The 20084-nt window shown below is 37.9% G+C and overlaps 2 protein-coding genes across 2 annotated transcripts in view; both read left to right on the top strand.

Moving 5' to 3' along the window:
• ttyh3b (tweety family member 3b) overlaps positions 1-12921 on the top strand; it is a 41821-nt gene extending 28900 nt beyond the window's left edge. Inside the window, exons 9-15 of the mRNA XM_051891279.1 lie at positions 285-340; positions 428-520; positions 623-715; positions 2477-2613; positions 4560-4739; positions 6877-6952; positions 10137-12921. Coding sequence (XP_051747239.1) covers positions 285-340; positions 428-520; positions 623-715; positions 2477-2613; positions 4560-4739; positions 6877-6952; positions 10137-10310 — 809 coding nt within the window. The 3' untranslated portion in view covers positions 10311-12921. The remainder of the gene's footprint in view (positions 1-284; positions 341-427; positions 521-622; positions 716-2476; positions 2614-4559; positions 4740-6876; positions 6953-10136) is intronic.
• Positions 12922-15677: 2756 nt separating this feature from the next.
• Positions 15678-19143, top strand: zmp:0000001069 (neuropeptide FF receptor 1). The gene is made up of 2 exons (XM_051891409.1): positions 15678-15960; positions 16578-19143. The coding sequence occupies exon 2, from the start codon at positions 16937-16939 to the stop codon at positions 18260-18262; it is 1326 nt and encodes a 441-aa protein (XP_051747369.1). The 5' UTR covers positions 15678-15960; positions 16578-16936; the 3' UTR covers positions 18263-19143.
• Positions 19144-20084: the final 941 nt, after the last annotated feature.

Below are 20084 nucleotides of genomic sequence, written 5' to 3'. Positions count from 1 at the left end.
GCTTAGTAAATAATGAACTAGCAGGTCACAGTGACTCATGAGAGGCAGATGTACTGCTTCCAACAGATTTACTGCTACAGTTTGTTAGTTTGCATCAGCTGTTTTCTTTGCAGAGTGATTTCAACAATAATTCAGTTATCTAATAAGAATTATCTGTTTGTTGACCTACAGAAGACGAGAGGAATGTTGCAGAAACCTGTCATTTTGCGATGACGAGTAAAACAATGATCATATTTATTGGATTTCATATGTATTTATTATAATTTATGCTATATGTGTGTTAGATATCCTGCAGTATTATCTGAAGTGCAGCATGGGACAGACCAACCCATTTCAGCAGGTACTTAATTACTCTCTCTCTCTCTCTCTTTCGCATTATCCCTCTTGTTCTCTTTCATGACTTATAAATTATTCTTCTGATTTGCAGAAACTCTCTGGGAGCCATAAAGCTCTTGTGGAGATGCAGGATGATGTTTCTGAGCTCTTACGTTCAGCTATCAGAGAATTCCCCAAGACAAAGGTGTGTGATTGCGGATGTCTTTAAGAGTAAAACTGAGCATGGCTTTACTCAGTATCTGGATGTTTATCTGTTTATGTTCTTTGTCTCTCTCTGGGTTATCAGAGTAACCTGGAGGAGATGCAGGCGGTGTTAAACTCCACTGAAGTCAGCCTCCACCACCTCACTGCCCTGGTCGATTGCCGGAGCCTGCACATGGTATGTGTGTTTTGTGTAGAGCTTTTTTATGGCTCATCTCGGTTAAGATGGAAAATTATAGAAAAATAAATAATTTTTGTTTACTTGTCTTACAAAAAACTTTATAAGAAGCACAATTTTATATTTATTTATTTATTTTACTACTATTAGCTTTTGTTTCACTATTATTTTTTGTTTTGTTTTGTTTTTGTTTAGGTAATCATAGTTATTGTAAATGTGACTTTTATGATGGATTTTAATAGTATAAAATTGAAAATATGGGTCTGGGACAAGGGTAAAACAAAGCCAGTACATAAAATGCTTTTTGAAATATAGCAAAAATAAATGATTTTTTTTTTTTTGAGAGAGAGAGAGAGAGAGAGAGAGAGAGAGAGAGAAATTAATAATTTTATTCAGCAAGGACACATTCAGTTGTTCAAAAGTGACAGTAAATTCATTTATTCCATTTAAAATAAATGCTGTTCTTTTAAACTTTCTATTCTTCAAAGATTCCTGAAAACCAAATCAGAATATTAGAATGATTTCTGAAAGATCATGTGATGCTGAAAACTGGATTAATGACTACTGAAAATTCAACTTTGCCTTTTATAAATATATTCAAATAGAAAAGAGTTAATTTAAATGGTAACATTTTACAATATTACCGTTATTTACAGCATTTTTGATTAAATAAATGCTTTTGTGAGCTTAAAAGACCTTTTTCAAAACCATTAAAAAACCTTGCCGACCCTAAACTTTTGAACGGTAGTGTATAAGTAAAAGAAAGTTTGTCTGTTATTTTTAAAGGGATAGTTCCCCCAAAAATGAAAATTCTATCTACTCACTCTCCAGTCGTTCCAAATCTGTAAGACTTTCATTCATCTTCGGAACACAAATGAAGATATTTTTAATAAAATCTGAGTGATTTCTGTCCCTCCATTGACAGTCTACACAACTACCATTTTGAAGCTACAAAAGGTTCATAAAGAGATCGTAAAACTAATCTACATGAATCGAGTTGTTTAGTCCAAACTTTCTGAAGAGACACATCGTTTATATGCTAAACAGATTGAAATTAGGCTTTTATTCACATATAAATATTCATCAACGCACACATCAGTTGCGGTAAATGGAAGCTCAAGCATGTTCGCTTGACATGGGAGAACCAATGAGGTTCATATTTAGCACGTTTGAGCTTCCGCAAGAACCAATGAGGTTTGTTCTCGCGCGTCAAGCAAGTTCGGTTGAGCTTCTGTTTATGTTCGCTGATCAATGTTTATATGTGAATAAAAGCCTAAATTTAGCCTGTTCATCATATAAAGTGATCATGTCTCTTCAGAAAATTTGGACTAAACCGCTTTATTCATATGGATTAGTTTTACGATCTCTTTATGAACTTTTTGAAGAGTCAAAGTGGTAGTTGCGTAGCTGTCAATGGAGGGACAGAAATTGCTCAGATTTTATTAAAATGTCTTCATTTGTGTTCGGAAGGTGAACAAAAGTCTTGGAACAGACTTTCGTGGGTTTGGAACAACATGGGGGTGAGTAAATGAAAACAGAATTTTCATTATTAGGTGAACTAACCCTTCAATAAAAATCAAACGCTGGGACATAAGGGACATGTCCGAAGTTGAAGGAATGCCAATATATTGCTTCCCATGATTGTGTTTGTACTTCCTGTACAAATGCATTTGCATGTATGCCACCTTTACAGTGTGCAAAGACTTATAAAACAAGAAAAGACTGTTCATTTGACTCTTCATCTTTTTCTTTGTCTCACAGGATTATGTACAGGCTCTGACTGGACTGTGTTACGATGGAGTCGAGGGGCTGATTTATCTGGTCCTTTTCTCATTCGTCACTGCGCTAATGTTTAGCTCCATCGTTTGCAGTGTGCCTCACACCTGGCAGAGCAAGAGGTGAGAGGGCAAGTGTCAAAAGAGAGGGGGGGAGGGTCCAGGAGGGCAAAGTACCTTGAACGCAGCTAGACAAGGACTTCATTTCATGGACATAGAATTGACTGCCAGTCACGTGTGTTTAATGCTTTTTTTCACAACTGCTCCTTCTGTTTTCACATATTAATCATCTTCTCATGACTGTGTAGTTTCTGTTGTCTTGTCGTTCATTCCTCTTTGTGTCATAGATTTGGAAAACCCACTGCCCCGTAGTATGTGTGAGCGACACACTTGCTTTTGTAGTGCACAATGGGTAACCTAAATATAGCTTGCATATGAAAGAAAAATAGTATATTTTGAAAGGAGTCATTTGAATTAAGGCGATGGAGGTACTTGCTATTTGACTCATGGTGTAGCATCTGTCTGCGTCACTGCTTTCTATGCAAAGGGAAAGAACAAAGAGACCCTATTCCAAATTCTGTGCAAAGGCAGACTGATATTTCTGTGGAAGATGCTGCCCCCCTTTGGGCTATCTTGAAACTGCAAGCAAGGCTGATGTGCATTTGTGAGGAGTATCATCATCATTGAAACTATGTTGGTGATGTGAAACTGTTTATTTGCCTAGATTACACACTTGGCAAGGTGGTTTGAAAAGAGTTACACGAACAAAAGATATCTTGATCAAAGTGGCATCCAAATCTACACCTTCACAGATCCACTTTTTCTTTTTTTTTTATTCCTTTCTTTAAAATGGAATAAAATTTTTTATTCCCCCCCCCCCCCCCCCCCCTTTTTACGTTTCAAATCCGATTCATAGTGGGTGTTTGTTGATTTAATGCATGACTCAGATCACTGAGAGAACGTTCAATGGTTACTGAGGACAATCCATTGGATATGCAATGGACATCCACAGTAGTTTTTGTGATTTTTCTTTTTTTTTTATTCTTTTTTTTTTTTTTTTTTTTAAGTTCCCTTGAATTGATTCTGACTAGCATCATTTTAGTACTTTCACTTCCTCTATGGCTGTAGGATTGTTTTGACTTTTATTTATTTACTTATTTTTTACATTGACTATGCACATGTATTAAAGCAAATACATAAAAAAAATTAAATGGAGATTCTGCCCCATTCCAAAATTACCACAAGTTTTATTGTTTTTTGTCAGTTGTTTGTTTTAGCATCCTGACTGCCAAGTTTACACAGATTGTAAAAATGATTGGTTTGGAATAGATATAATGAGCCTGGTTTTTCCATCAGTTGGCAGATAAACTATTTCCTAATTAGTTCAACCACAACATTCAGTAAGCCATTAAAAATCATGAATATTAAAAGTGGCTTTTAAAATCAAGAGATTTTTAAATCTTAAAATCAAGATTTCATGTACATTTTTTTTAATGTTTTTAAAAGAAATCTCTTATGCTCACTAAGGCTGTATTATTTATTTTTTTCATTTTTTGATTAAAAAAAGGTAAAAACAGTAATATTGTGGAATATTACAATTTAAAATAACTGTTTTCTATTTGAATATTTTGAAAGTTTAAAATGTATTTTAATTTAATTTTTTTTTCTTTTTTTTCCTAAAATATCATGCAATATATCTCCAAAAGCACACAAGATAAAATTTAATCTGAATGCATGTTATTCATATAAAGCATGCAATGATTCTAGCATAAGTTTGTTATTTTTTATTTCTAAAAAACAGGCCTGTATATTCCCTCATAGTCATGAAAATTCACTCTCAACAGCACTTTCCCTTTTGTCATGTAAACCGACAGATTAAACTGGGAAAACGAAAGCATTAAACGTCAATTTGCCAGTACCCATCAGTATGCTATAGAGTCAATATAAAGATGGCATGAAAGTGGTTTTAAAGTGGTCTTCAAGTCTAGTGAGAGGAGAGACTTTTGCCCTGCCCTGCCCTCCCCTCCGACCCAGGGGCACGTGTTTGACCTGTGCTAATTTGTCTGAAGGTCTGAGGAGGAGGATGGCGATGAGACTTCGGCCACACTCGGCCCGCGAGCGCCGCACGATAACCTGTACCGCGTGCACATGCCTAGCCTGTACAGCTGTGGCAGCAGCACCTACGGCAGCGAGGCTAGTCTCCCCGCTGCGGCACACACTGTCAGCAACGCACCAGTCACTGAGTACATGTGAGTGTAGCCACGCTAAACTCATCCTAATGCATGGGCTGGATTTGAAGGACCGTACCGGTATTACAGGTCCTGTAGTATAGGTTCGCAAGCATAGATTACTGCATGGGCTTTGCTGTATTTACTGTAGGTTTTCAGATTTCAGTTGTTAATACTGCATGGGTTTTACTTCTTGATTAAAGTTATTATAAATATAGAGCCCATAAACGACGTGTAGAAACAAACACATTATGGCATGGGAAGTATAAGTACATTAGGGCTGCACGATATTGAAAAAAACTGACATTGCGATAATGTTTTTCTTCGGTATATATTGCGCTATATGAAAAATGTTTCACCAGATGACTTAAATAGCTCGATTTGGAAAGAATTACTCATTCTAGAATGATTGGGGTGATTTTGTATGGAAGTTAAGCTGCATAGCAAACAATAAACAAATTACAAGTGTAGATAAATACAATAGGACAAAGATAAAAATGAAATAAACAGTGCTTTGTTTTTCAGGTATGTCTAACAGTATTCAGGTAAAGAAATTGAATAATCAAATGTAAAATAACACTGAGTAGTATTCACTGTATAAATTAAATATAATTCATCTTTGTTAAAGCTCCAAAAAGTGATTTTCTCTTTGTATTTTGTTGTTTGATTAACATTAATGACTCAGACAGCAGCGGGTATATTAGGCTACTGTCACTTTAAGACCGAACGCACAGATCCAATATAATGATACGCATTTGTTTTCTTTCTCAGGCCCTGTTTACACCTGGTATTAAGATGCGTTTTGGTAGATCGGATCACAAGTGGACGACGCTAAATACAGGTGTAAACAGGGTCTAAAACGTTTTGAGCTCGTCCACTTTCGACCACTTCCAGAGGAAGCTGAAAGCGCATTCGACTGGATTGCTTTCATAGTCTAGATGCTCATGTGGTTGAATGCATTCGAACAACCACAAAAGACAGCCTATTCTTCACCTACTGACCTAATGTGTAAACATTATGGGAAGCGCACTAGCCAGACAGGATTTAAACTTTGTCAGCTGGAGACTCAAGTTTGGTTTGTAGACGAAAAACATACCAAGCACAATGTTCTTGCACCATTCCTGGTTTCAAATACGCACTTACCACGTTCGGTGTGGTCTTGCGGCTGTCAGAGCAGAAACGAAAACCAGTGCTCTATGTATGTTTTTCTGTCGTCTCCGAGTGTGTTCATATGTAAATTGCGCAAACTTATTTTGTCCATTAGATCAAAAGATCTGAAAAAAAAAACCCATACATTTACCTTCCCATAGACCCTACCCTCGAAGAAATCATGACAGAATTGGTCGAAAGTGGACAAAAGTGACAGATTAAAACACCAGGTGTAAACAGGAATGTGTCTCACTCGTCTACTTGTGATCCGATCTACCAAAACATCTTAATGCTATGTATAAACAGGGCCTTAGTTGTTTGTTAATGTAAGCCATTGTGTTTACGAGGATACTCGCAGAAGCGGCCATTTTGACATAATTTTGCGTGTATGTGTCCGTTCAAGCACAAATAGACATAAAGAGAATGGAATTCGGTGTTCGTGTGCTGTCTGCATGGCTCTGTGGGTATAGAAAACAGCGTGCGAGTTCCTAATTGAGTTCTCTTCCATATCTTCTTGGGCTTGAATGTTTAAACTGACAGGACCTAAAACATGTGCAAATAATAAACTTTCGTTGTATGAAAGTTAAACTGCAATTAATCTGAGAATCACGTGCTTTTCGAACCGTGGTGCCTGGTCCATACGGATCAACTACGATCTCTTTACTTGACGTCCTGCAATGTGACTATTGCGGATGCGCACATTGCGATATCAATGCAAAAATTATATATCGTGCAGCCCTAAAGTAGATAATTCAGCTTGTGCAATGAGTTTTACTCTGTGATAGATGATGTTTCACACATCCCAAGCGACATCTATCATGTACCTCTATATATATACTGGATATGACTCAATATAGTGCATAGTGGTATCACTCAATGGCTTTGCGCATTAATCCTACCCTGCAGTTCAAAGCTTTATGTCAGATTTGTAAAATTTAGTGCATCGCGGTGTGGAAATCCCTCCCGTGAAGAGGGAGTCAGAGTAACTGGTGTCTCGTTTGTGACGCAGGAGCCAGAATGCTAACTTTCAGACCCCTCGGTGCGAGAACACGCCACTCATTGGCAGAGAATCCCCCCCGCCGTCAGTAAGTGCACAAGCACATTTACACAAACACACATGTCTGTAGATGTACAGTCGTTATTTAGCGCACTGTCACACATTTAGTTACTCTTTTATTAGATGGCATGGATCTTCCTGCAACCCTGCCCCATGATTGACATAACTGATTTGTAGTTGCCCTAAGTTGTTTAGATAATCCAGAAAACAGGATGTTACAGTGGTAGTATTTATTGCCTGTCTCTTACTGATGAGTTAATATAAATACCAGCTTTGACAACTGTCAAACTTCGATTTTAGCATAGTTATAGTATATTCATGAACACTGTCAACACACACATAAAGAGTCTGGAAGGTCATTTTGGCAGCCTGTATGCGACACTAATTACAAGTCGTCTTTGTATAACCGCCACAAAAAAGTCATCACAAACAACAAGGTGAGATGGCAAAAGCCAAATTTCTGTCATCATTTGCTTAATTTCTTCCTTTAAACTTGAAATGAAAGGTTCTCTTTTCCATACAATAAATGTAAATGCCAATGGGAATGACATGGCCCAAACGTGACAAAAAAGCACTGTAAAAGCTATTTATACAACCAGTGAAGTCTTACGATAGCTTTATGTGAGGAACAGACCTAAATTGTAATTGTTAGATGTAGTGTTGGACAACTGGAGTTTCAAACTTTGATACAATACCTTGAAAAATATTGACATTCAATACCACTTTCAATACCATGGGGAATTATTATTATTATTATTATTGTTAAGAAAGAAATGGATTACTATTGTAATACAACTGCACTGTAAAAAAAAAAAAAAAAAAAAAACTTCATATTAAGAATATTAAAGGGTTAGTTCACCCAAAAATGAAGTTTCTGTCATTAAGTACTCACCCTCATGTCGTTCCAAACCTGCAAGACCTTCGTTCATCTTCGGAACACAAATTAAGATATTTTTGATGAAATCCGAGAGTCTCCTACGCAGTTGATGCAGTGAATGCAGTGCAGAGCTTCCGTGTTTACTTCTGAACGCCGGCTCAGTATTGGCCGGCACTGTTCACATGAGCACCACAACACATACGTGTGATGCTGACGCAGGAGCCGGCCAATACCGAGTCGGCGTTTTGACGTAGAACCCGGAAGCGCTGCACTGTGTTTACTACGTCAACTGTGTAGGAGACTGACAGGGAAGAGAAAAAATAGTTGAATAAAGCCATTATTTTTTTGTTTTTGCGCACAAAAAGTATTCTCGTCGCTTCATAACATTAAGGTTGAACCACTGCAGTCACGTGGACTATTTTAATGATGTCTTTACTACTTCTCTGGACCTTGAATGTGGTAATTTCATTGCTTTCTATGGGAGATAAAAAAAACCTCTCGGATTTCATCAAAAATATCTTAATTTGTGTTCCGAAGATGAATGAAGGTCTTTCAGGTTTGGAATGACATGAGGGTGAGTACTTAATGACAGAAATTTAATTTTTGGGTGAACTAACCCTTTAATTATTTTACTTCACAAACGCAAATGGTTTACAAATGCTTCTCATTGCAAATCTGCGTGAAAGTATGAAATGCCATAATCATGTCCACAAAAATCTGAGAGAAGAGAGAGCGAGTACCAGTGCGAGGTATCAGTGCTGCGGAAAATGAGAATTTCAAATATTCAGAATCCAATTGTAATGAAAAATCTTTATTTTTGATAACACTAGTTAGATGTAAAAAGGGAAGATTCTGTCTGTTCCTCACACAAATCTTTTGTATGACTTCAGAAACTTGGAATATAATGCATGGTTTCTATAGTCTACTTTTAAGGCATTTTTATGGCACATTTTTTGTCATTTTGGTGGTCCATTTCCATTCACATGCATTGTATGAAAAAAGGGCTGCATGAACCTTTTTCGAAATTTCTCCTTTTGTGTTCTATGGAAGAACATTGTATGGGTTTGGAGTAAATGGTGATAGATTATGCATTTTTTTGGGGGGGTTAATCAAAAATGTTAATCAAAAAACTATTCCTTTAAAGCATATTCTGAGATGGCATTAATTTTCTTCTTATTTTTAAGTCAAGGCCCCTCATTGAGTGGAAGTGGGTTTTGCAGTGCTCTACAGAATCCTGGAGTTTGCATGATTGCATGTATAGTCAGTGACGAGACCAGAGAATGCTTCTCCTGGTTCAAGCGTGGTGAATAGGGGAGCATGGTACTCTTTTTGAAGGAACAGCGCAGCTCTTTTAACCAGACTTGGCATGCGAGGGCATCCTTCATCCTCCTATTAGTTTGAGTTCAGAAAACAAGAACACTCCGATTTCTTCTAAATGCCGTTCTCACTCCGTCTTACTTTCTAGGTGTGTGTGTTTTTTTTTTTTTCCTTTTGATTCTGTGTTCATGGGCCCTGGACGTGACGCATGTGTATTCAAACTCCAGACTGGAGAGACCACCCAAGAAACCATGTTTCTTTGAAAGGATCTGATACTCAATAATGTCATGGTCCAGGATGCTGATTTTTGGTGACTGTTCATGCTGGAATTGGAATAGCTGATATATTATGGAATAGTCTCTCCTTCTCTGGATTTTATGATTCAAAATATGCATGAATTTTGTCTCTTTCTCACCCATCTGAAAAACATACCTCATGCATGTCTGTTTTGTAAACTGTCTCACATTATAACCCCAACCCTAAACATTTGTTAATATTCCCCCACATATAGCTGCATTTTCTGTATCTATATGTGTCATTCTCATCCACTGCTGTTTTCTTTTCCTTTTTGTTATAGTGTCCGAATTTCTTCTTTTCTATTGTTTTTCACATTAATTGCACTTTTTTTTTTAATGGAATTTGCACTCAAAAGCCGATCTTAAGGAGAAAAGTATCTTATCGCATAATGTTAATGTGCATCATCACAGTAACTCTTGGCTTTAAAAAACCATCAGGCTGTCCAAATGACTGTCAGTTTGTCTGTAACACATGTGAGTGAGTTAGTGAGAGCGACAGAATGAGGTTCATATTTATATGTGCTTCATGTTTGTAAGACGCTATGGCTATACTCTGTCCTAATGGCCATGTAGACACTGTAACTTTTCCTTACTTTGACTAAATAATTTTATGAACCATATTCTGATAAAAAGTTGTATTGTATTGTGTAAAAAAAAGTCTTCAGAATGATGTGATGGTGTTTTCCCTCCCTTTTTCCTTGTTTTCTCACCCTGTTTTGCAGTACACCTCAAGCATGAGGGCCAAATATCTGGCAACCAGCCGTCCAGACCAGTCCAGGCCAACAGAATCCCAGAATGGTCTGGAGCCCAACATGCGACCAGACCTGACCAGCCGCTCAGCTCCCAATAGCCGACCAAATTCAGCTATCCACCGACCCCACTCCGCCATCCATTAACCATCCTCGAATGCGTAACCAATAGTCATCTACCTGTCAAGTCCACCACTACAAAGTTTGTCTCCACCTCGATGTTCAGCCCTTTGCCAGTAAAGAAATTCACCCTAACATCTTTATCCGATTGGAATCAGCCATCCATGCTTATCTACTCTGGCTTTTTAAAGACTCCATTCTGCCAAACTTTTGTTGAAACTGCCATTTTTTACTCCTCTAATCGCACACAATGCATCACAGCAACTACACTGCCCTCTTCTGGAGGAGTCCTCTCAGTTGTCTGCACAGTAACTCCCATACTACCCTCACAGAGAGTCTCTCAGGGCAGCCATATTGGCAAGGACTGCAGGACCACATTACCACAGCAGGATGGTTTATACCACTGTCATTTTTAATAATCTTGCCGTGCTGTGCAAGAAATGTCACTATGACATTTGATTTTATGATAAAGTTCTATTTTTAAGTATTTTGCAAAATTACACTGTTGTCGATATAGTTTAACAAGGTTGCAGCTTTTGCGCTTTCTCTGCAGTTCCTGACAATATGGCAGTGTTCTACTAGTACAGCCACAATCCAAGGTATCCATCATAGCAATTTAACGTAAACGGAGATGTTTACTCGTTTACAAATGTTCATAAGTTCACTGCATACTTGTGACTTTGTGGATTAACAAAAGTTCCTGTCATCGAAGGCCATTCTTTGTATTAACAGTACAGTGTAATCTATGGTGTACCACAGTGTGAATTGACAGCCATCAAGCCTTTGAGCCATTATGCACATTCAGTATCTTATTCTAGAAGGGAAACAATTGCACAGCACACTAATGGTGTGTTTGTGTGCGTGGCATGTTTGCCTTGTGCATTAGTGAGTGTGTTTTAAAACGGCACAACTCACGAGCTTTGCTCTTTGTAAATAGTAAGTGTTTTTGTACTTTAAAAAATGTCTAAATGATCAACACTACAAACTTGGTGCACTAATCTTCTGTGTAACAGTGCAGTGCAACATTTGCCGTGGCTTAAAGCTGCAGTGAAGAATATCTGTAAAAAAAAAATTGTCAATGAAATAATAGTACATGTTTTGTAGACATATCACTTGAATTTGTGAATACACTTGTGGGTGCTCGTGTGTATGTGCACACTTTAAATGTGAATATTTCTAACGGAGGAAATTTTGCTCGGAGTGGAAAAGGAGAAGAAGGGACACCTGGACAAAAAGAGAAATGCCTCCCCACTGCCCCACATGTAAATCTTTTTTCTGTTCAGGCATGTTGTCCAGGCTTCACATTCTTTAGCAGGAGTTTTGTTTTGTAGTGAATCAGATTTGATTTTCACCATGGTCAGCCTTTTTCTTTATTTCTGTTTTACATCAATGGGGAAACACTTCTCTGTGGTGTTGATGAATCTGCAATATGGACAATGGACGTGTACCACCAACAGGACTTTTGTGGTTTAGCCTCCTTTCCACCACAGGATAAAGATCAAAAAAATTTGGAAAGGGAAAAAAAAAAAACTGATGGGACAATGAAACTGAGGAAAGTTCCTCCTTGCCATGCAGTCACTAAGTAAGACTTGTGTGGATGTAGTGTAAGATAACCTAGCTGTCTTTACCAAGTGCAGTATTGTTGGTTTCATTTACTTGCATCCAGTGTCATAACGCTGACATAACAGTGTTTAGACGTTGTCATGACGCCAGTCAACCGCTAATGTTATCATGCGTAAAACGTGGCATCTAATGCCACTCTCGAGACATCGCGATTCTTGAACGTAGGTGTTTATGGATTCTTTTGATTTTAATAAATGTCATAAATTACATTAGCAGGTAGAAATGTCGTTTTAAACTGGAAAATGCTATAATGCTGTATCTTTTCTGACTTTGTGACACCCTTATTCGATTGGGGTTGCGTGTTGTTTGAATAATCTTTTTGTGTAACAAAAGTGGATGCTGTGTTTGGATGCAAACAGGAAAGGGCTTGTATCCCAAACCTTAAAACTCATGCACAGATGAGCTTTGACCATGTAGTGTCAGGCAACCACGAAGAAAAACACTCATGCACAAAAAGCAACAATGCAACACTAGACGTTTCACTAAACACAGAATATTACAGAAAAAGTCATTGTTTTTACACGCAACGTAGTGGATACAAATGCACCTTACCACTCAATAGTCACAATGTAAAATTGCTCTGAAGTCTTTTTACAGTATTTACATGTATTCAACCACTAACCATTATATAGAGACAATCCAAATGTTCGGATCTATGATTCAATCTGTACCATATGATGCAGTTGCATGACTGAAGGAATATGAGGAAGAAATATTCTGCCTTTCTTAACATTTTCATAGAGTAACCTTTCTTTCTGTAAATGTACACATTTTTTTCCTAGCGTATTGTTAGCTTTCTATTGTATAGACCATAACAAATGAGCCTACTCACTCCTTTCTAAATGTGAATAATGATTCGTCATAAATTGATGTTTTGATAACAATTCTTATGGATTTTTCATGTTTTTTATGTTTTTTTCATTTGTGATTTAAGATGTTGTACATGTCAGGAAAATTTGATTTTCTGAGCCTGGATTCAATGTTTTAATAATATATTAAAATGAACTTATCTGGTGCAGGGTGTTGAGCATCAGTGCCTGAAGACAGAAAAAGAAAATCACTTTATCAAGATATGCATTTATCAAGGTATGCTCCATAAAAAAAGAAGAAAAGGTTGGCCCTGGAATCTTGATGCTTAAAATGGAAAGAAATAAGCTATGAACGTATGCCAAAGTTCTTGAAGAGAATTTGTACACTTGTTTGTTTGAAAACTGCATGAAGTCTGTGAGCAGGTGTACATTTAAAAATAGATCATATTGTAGTACAACAACAACAACAAAAATGCATTTGGGCTGTTAATAAATTGCTATATGTTTAAATGCCATAGAGAAAAGTAGTCTAAACTTGTGTGTTGTTCCTGGGACGCTATCCATACAAAGCCATTATTATAACAAGCACTAGACACTAGAAAGAACATTGATATTGCTAGTATAGACATTGATTTGGTATTAAAAGGATGGTTTACGCAAAACTTAAAATTCTTTTTTAATAAAATTCACCCTCATGTCGTTCGAAGAATGTATGTAGAAGAATTTCCAGGGCCCAGGCTGCTCTTTTTCATATAGCGCAATGGGGAATTGGGTCAAAGACTATAGGTATTGAAAGTCGGTTCACTCCTTCTAGTTATGAATGGGAGAAACGGCAACGCGCAATACGGCGGAATATGTCCCGCTTTCTAAGTAAAAGAGCCAATCGTTGATTGATAAAGTCATTGCGTCACTGTAGCTGCCGTTAGAGGCTCTGGTTCCCATAGAAACCTGAGACTCGTGCACATGCGCATTGGCTTGTCTAGCCTGAAAAATAAGCTTTTTAAATGCTATTTTAGCATAAGAAACAACATTTATGGGACGGTTCATGTTAGATTTTGTTGCTGATTTGAAATATGTTATTTATTTGGGAGTTCGCCAAGCAGTTTTTCAAATAGATAGGACTTGGTCTTGGTAGTCTCAGCCTCAGATGTCACGCCCACGGACCGTTGGCTGAAAGTCCTCCTGAAATCAAAATTTTTTTTTTTTTTCATCTTTTAGTAAGAATATGTTAGCCTTAAGGTTATGAATAAGCTGTTGTGTTCCAAAACAATGACAAAATTCGCATTTAGAAGATATAAGCATTCAAAACTTACAGTCTCTCACTTCCGTTGAAATGGATCACGGATTGTCATGACATCACATCGCACTTCAGTTTCTCGTCAGATCTTCTATCCAATCAAATGCTCTCTAGAATCTGAAGTCCCGCCCCCTCCTACACTCTGCTGCGGCTGAAATCGGTCATTTGCTCACACATTTACTAGTTTCTACATGGTGAATGGCACATAGTGCACTATATAGAGAATAGGGAACGATTCAGACAGTGTAAATATGCTTTCCTTTGATGCGAATGAAGTCCGTTTTCGCGTTAGTGTCACATGAACCGCGCAACGCGAGCAGTCTGCTCTGGTCTAGAGACAGGAGAGCACAGAGCGGATCACATGCGCGAGTCGGCACAGACCACAAAAGGTATTGGACCCATTTGAATTCCACACAGAATGCTGCATATTAAAACGATATAAAGGACATTAGGAGGAGAAACGGTTACACAACAGTGTAAAAGTAGCCCAATTCCGCGGGAAAACCGCGACTTGGCAACACTGGTGGTCACGTGGTATAATTAGAAGCTGTACAAGGAGAACATGAACTCTTTTTACAAGATGAAATCACTTAATTGCGGTTACGACATGGCACAAACGCACCTTGATTACAATGATATAGTTCTGTAGCCTACCGTTATCCTTATAGTTGTGGTGTGGACTCTGCTATTCCTTTATATTTAGAACGATTTTTTAGAACTAGATATAAATCTTTTCGTTATCGTTATAGTTATCGTCCGTGTGAACAGCCTTTACTTTTTTAAATCGTGTGAATGCCCGCGAAGTTTTGGCGGTGAAAGTGAGAATAAGTAAATTCTTTGGATTAATAACCTTTATTTTATAAATATAATGCACTTTGGCTGCAGTTTTACTGCAGTTTGTCTGTATCACAACTCCTCAGCCTTTGTTGACATTAGTGGATATTGAACAATTAATTGATATCTTGATGTTTATAATTTTGATATATAAAAAGGGTTAGGAGACCTCTTTTTTTAAACTTTTGTTCCAAGGACTTTATTCAAATCTTGGTTGTTTAAATTAAGATATGGTCCAATAACGCTGTGTATAATTGCATCTATATCACTGGGGTTAGATGAATAATGCCCCAGAGAAACTGCAGTAGGCACAGACGGAGCAAAGAAATTCTGCACAGATGGTGTGCCAGAAAATGGAAACACTTCAGTATAATGAATTCAGAAAAAGGAGAAACTTCAAACGAAATGTGCTGACAGGTGAATGTAACATGTCGTCCAGAACAGAGTGGGAGTTAATTAACGGATGAACGGGTGCATGTCTACAGTAGCTACATGTGAGCTAGGTTTCTCAATGATATTATCGCATAAAGAAATTATACATTTTTGGCCCCTTAACGTTTTGCAAAGTGCCATCATTTTCATGACAATATTAGTTTATTAAATGTGTAATAAGGAAAAGAATCATATTATTTAAATATGTTTAAGTATATGTATGTATTTCAGTATAGGCTAATGGGAGTGAGATTTTTACAGTACAGAAGAAAAGAACTGGGATGGGTTGCTTTTATTATTTTCATTCTATTTACATTTAATCACTTTACAACTTAAATATTTAAATGATTCTGCTAACTTAAGCATCTGGACATGCTCCTTGCCACAGGGCAGCAGCAGGTTACTCAAGAGGAAAGCACAGCTGGTGACTGACGGTTGTATCAGTGACTTCATGCTGCCGCGAGGGGGCGCATGCGCGCAGCGATCGAACACAGTTAAAGACAAAGCTTGAACCTCAACCGATAACTCATCTCCTTTACCAGAGGTCGTGAACAGGTAACTGACGCATCGCTGCGCTGGATTTAATGGAAGTCTGTTTGAAAATGTACGTTGATCTTTACCTGGAGGACATATCTTAACTTTTGACCTACTGGAAGATACCTCAGAGCGTTTGATCGTTTGAGTAAGTATCCATTTCACATGAAATTATGTGTTCTCTGTCGACTGCTGAATATGCTTAATTTCATTTTATCTACTAATTATTATTGATAGGAGTAACATTTAAATCGAGAGCATAGTGTTTTAATAAGCTACTTGTGAATTCCTGTATTTCTGCTTTCAAGTAAATCTTTATCACTGGGATTCACTTCTTCAGCATATAGGGCTATATTATTATAAAATATTATGTTTTATGTTACTTTATATTCATAAACTAAAATGGTAACCAATAAGTACAAGAGTTTATATGAATGTAGTGAAACATTTGCAGCACCATTCATGACTATACATCAGCATGACTGCATATCAGTTTGACAGGTAAATAATAAAGGTATTGATTTGTACAAAGTAAAAACCTTTCTGTCTTATTTACTGCTGTTAGCCCTTTAAATTTAATGTGGGAGTTTTAGCTCCTCTTATACACACACACAACACAGCGTGAGACTGAAAGTATGAATAAATAAAAGGATTTGGAAAGCTTTTACTTGTGAATGTTTGTGGCTTTTCTACATTCTTTTCAGTGAATAGATGTGTATGTCTGTGTATATCTATGTGTGTAACTGTCTCTCTGTCCTTTTTCAGGTCATACATGAAGATACAGATGACCTCAAGATGTGATACATAGGCTATTAGATAAAGAAGAGGATCTTATTTGCTTTTGTTGTCATCCATATTGTCTGTGGAGGTAAAAGTGAATTGTGTATTTAATACTGTGTGGAAGAAGAGATGCATTGGCTTTGAGTTATTGAAACGACAAAGGAAAGAACAATGAATTTGAGATCATCTGCTTTTTTTCCATCATGGCTTTCAAGCCTTTATGTGCATGAATGGAAACTTTGGTACCTGAAAAGTACTGTAAAAAATTCAAACTGTTACCATGTAGTTTAGTTATGATGTAGCTCTTTCGTAGTTTACCCACTCAACATCACGGGAAAACCACTATGAATCTGACCCCAACCCAGTTCTACGACCTTCCCAGGGCATTGGACCTTCAACGTGAACCTCAAAACAAGAGCAGGTCGGCTCCAGCCAGCTTCTTCAACAGTTCATTCTTCTTCCAGGATAATGCTGCCTTAGAATGGCAGCTGTTCCTCACCATCCGAGAGCCTGGCACCATTATATTAACTGTCCTTTACTCTATTTCCTTCCTTGTGGGATTCTTTGGAAATGTCATGTCCCTCAAAGTCCTACTCGGCCAGCATGGAAGCGTGCGTCTGTCAGGTGCGAGCGCCACCCGCTGCCTGCTGATAAACTTAGCGGTGTGCGACCTGGCAGTGGTTTGCGTGTGCATGCCCGTCACCCTGGGCCACCGCATCTACACGCCATGGGTGTACGGGGACTTCCTGTGTCGCGCAGTGCCATTCACGCAAGCGGTGTCTGTTTCCGCCAGCGTCCTGAGCATCACTGTCATCAGCATCAGCCGGTACTATGCTGTTCACTCGCCGCTTCAGTCCCGGGCCTACTTCACTCGTCGACGCATCCTCGCCTCTGTCGCAATCGTGTGGCTTATCTCCTCAGTGATCTGCATGCCAGTTGCAATAGTTACCAGGCGTGATGAAGTAGCTTTGATTGAAGGGCTAGCCATCGTGCTGCCTGTCTGTGGAGAGGTGTGGCCTCAGCCACGCTTGCGACAGGCCTACAACGTCCTGCTGTTCAGCGCACTCTACTGCCTACCCGTTGCGTTTAATCTCACTCTGGCCTTCCTCACATGTCGCCGACTGCGCAGCACTGGCTCTGAGGGTCGGTTCACAGAGCTGGACCCTCGTTCTCAGGCGCTGCATGAAACGAGGTTGCAAGGGCGCAGGCAGATCGCACGTATGGTCGCAGCTTTGGTGCTGCTCTTTGCTCTGTCATGGTTGCCTATGTATGTGACTGATATTTGGCTGGACCGTGAGCTGCGCCATCCACCGGGCTGGCTCCTTCAGACCAGGCCCTTTGCACAATGGTTAGGCCTCACCAACTCTTCTCTCAACCCCTTTTGCTACTGCTTCATTGGTGACCTCCACCGCTCAGCCAAGGCTTTGCGTTTACGCCTCTGTGGCCCGTCCCCAGCCTCAGCGCTGGCTCTGGCCTCCCTCCCAAAAATATTCAATCTACAGAATCAAGACAAATCTCCAGGGGATGCTGCTGACAACTCAAATAACTCCTGTGGGGAGGACGCTGGGAATCTGAATCTGTCGATATGGTGGACTCAATCTCGCACGTGTGAGTCAATGAGCTTACCTTACCACTTAGGAATGACTGAAGCGATTGCACTGGATACATAGCAGACCTGATGCACTGCTATGGACATTTGCTCTCAGATGTGTTGTGCTTTGTGTTTTGTGCTTTTATAAACGCTTCATTCCAAACCTGTTTGACTTTATTTCTTTTGTGGAACACAAAAGATGGTATTTTTTTTAACTGTTTTTGTCCATATAATGAAATTGAATAGGGTCCATACAAAATTGGACCCTATTGACTTTCATTATATGGACAAAAAATGCACATTTCAGAATATCTTCTTTTGCGTTCTACAGAAAAAACAAAGTTATACCGGTTTGGGCGATGCCAACGACATGAGGGTGAGTAAATTATGACTAAGTTTTTAATTTCAGATGAAACATCTTTTCATGTTTTGAAAAATAGCTTTCAAGGTTTGAGTAAAAAATGGCAAACAATTATTTCATGGAATATTCTCAAGTGGGAATGGGACAGTTCATATGTGAGCATTTTAAACTCCAAACATTAATTGTTTAACTGCATAATGATGAAACACTTCATATTCCAGTTGGAGTAGATGTAACTTTCTTAGCCATGTTTAGATCTGCTGTAAATGTACTAATAATATGTAATAAATATCTTGCCATTGAAACTTATTAGGGTCAATGTAAGAAATCCATATCGTAAACGAATAAAGTGGTTCAATGCATAATGTATAAAGTCATGCTGCTGAGTTTTGCCTAGATCATTGTCTTAAAATAAACCAAACGTCATTAAATGCTGCTCCTATACGTCTAGCAGGGCAGTTTAATTAAAATGATCATCTGAGTGAAACCGAGACATACATACGCACTCACACCTACAATCTCTGGTGAAGAAACACATGGAAACGTCTTTCTGTGAACACATTCACGGCTTCTCGCCTTTTCTACTAAATGTGGAAACCATCTGCATCTCAAGTCATCACCCTCTTCTTAGTGTTATCTTACTGAAGTCAGAGCAGAAACTTAAACTACATTACACCGTTCAAAAGTTTGGCGTCAGTAGATAAGAAATTAATACTTAAATTGTTTAAAAGTGACAGTAAAGACATTTATACTGTTACAAAAGATTTCTACTTCTTGGACTATCTATTCATCAAAGAATCCTAAAAAAACGGTAAGCAGCACAACTGTATTCAACATTAATAATATTAAGAAATGTTTCTTGAGCACCAAATCAGCCTATTAGAATGATTTATGAAGGATCATGTAACACTGAAGACTGGAGTTATGATGCTGAAAATTCAGCTTTGCCATCACAGGAATAAATTACATTTTAAAATATATTAGAAATCTTTTTTTTTTTTTTTTTTTTAATTGTAATAATATTTAACATTATCACTGCTTTATTACATTATTGATCAAATGAATGCATCCCTGGGATGAGCATAAGATACTTCTTTCAAAAACATTTTAAAAAATATTACTGGTAATGTATGTAGAAATTGCAGTGACTTACAATTTAAACCTAATTATTAAAAAAAAAATCAGAGTCTCTAAATGTTCCTGCACAACACTGTGTAATGTCTGTCACTATTCTTAAAAATATTCTGAGGAGGAATGCCCTCTGGTGAAAATTCTCAATATTTTATTGACTTGGAAATATTGTAGCAGCAGTTGCATAAGAAGCTACAGTAACTGAAAAGAAATTTGGCAGGTATGATGAAGGGAGACCTACAAGTAAAAAACAACAACAACAAAAACATAATATGTGCAGATTTTAATATATATATATATATATATATATATATATATATATATGGGATTATAGTGGGATATGGGATTATAGTGTAGGTACATACATTTCCATGAGTTCTGTAAATATGAATACTTTCTGCAATATAGA

The sequence above is a fragment of the Ctenopharyngodon idella genome, chromosome 1 (genome assembly GCF_019924925.1).
Source record: "Ctenopharyngodon idella isolate HZGC_01 chromosome 1, HZGC01, whole genome shotgun sequence".
NCBI lineage: Eukaryota > Metazoa > Chordata > Actinopteri > Cypriniformes > Xenocyprididae > Ctenopharyngodon > Ctenopharyngodon idella.
This window is presented reverse-complemented; position numbering and strand designations above follow the sequence as displayed.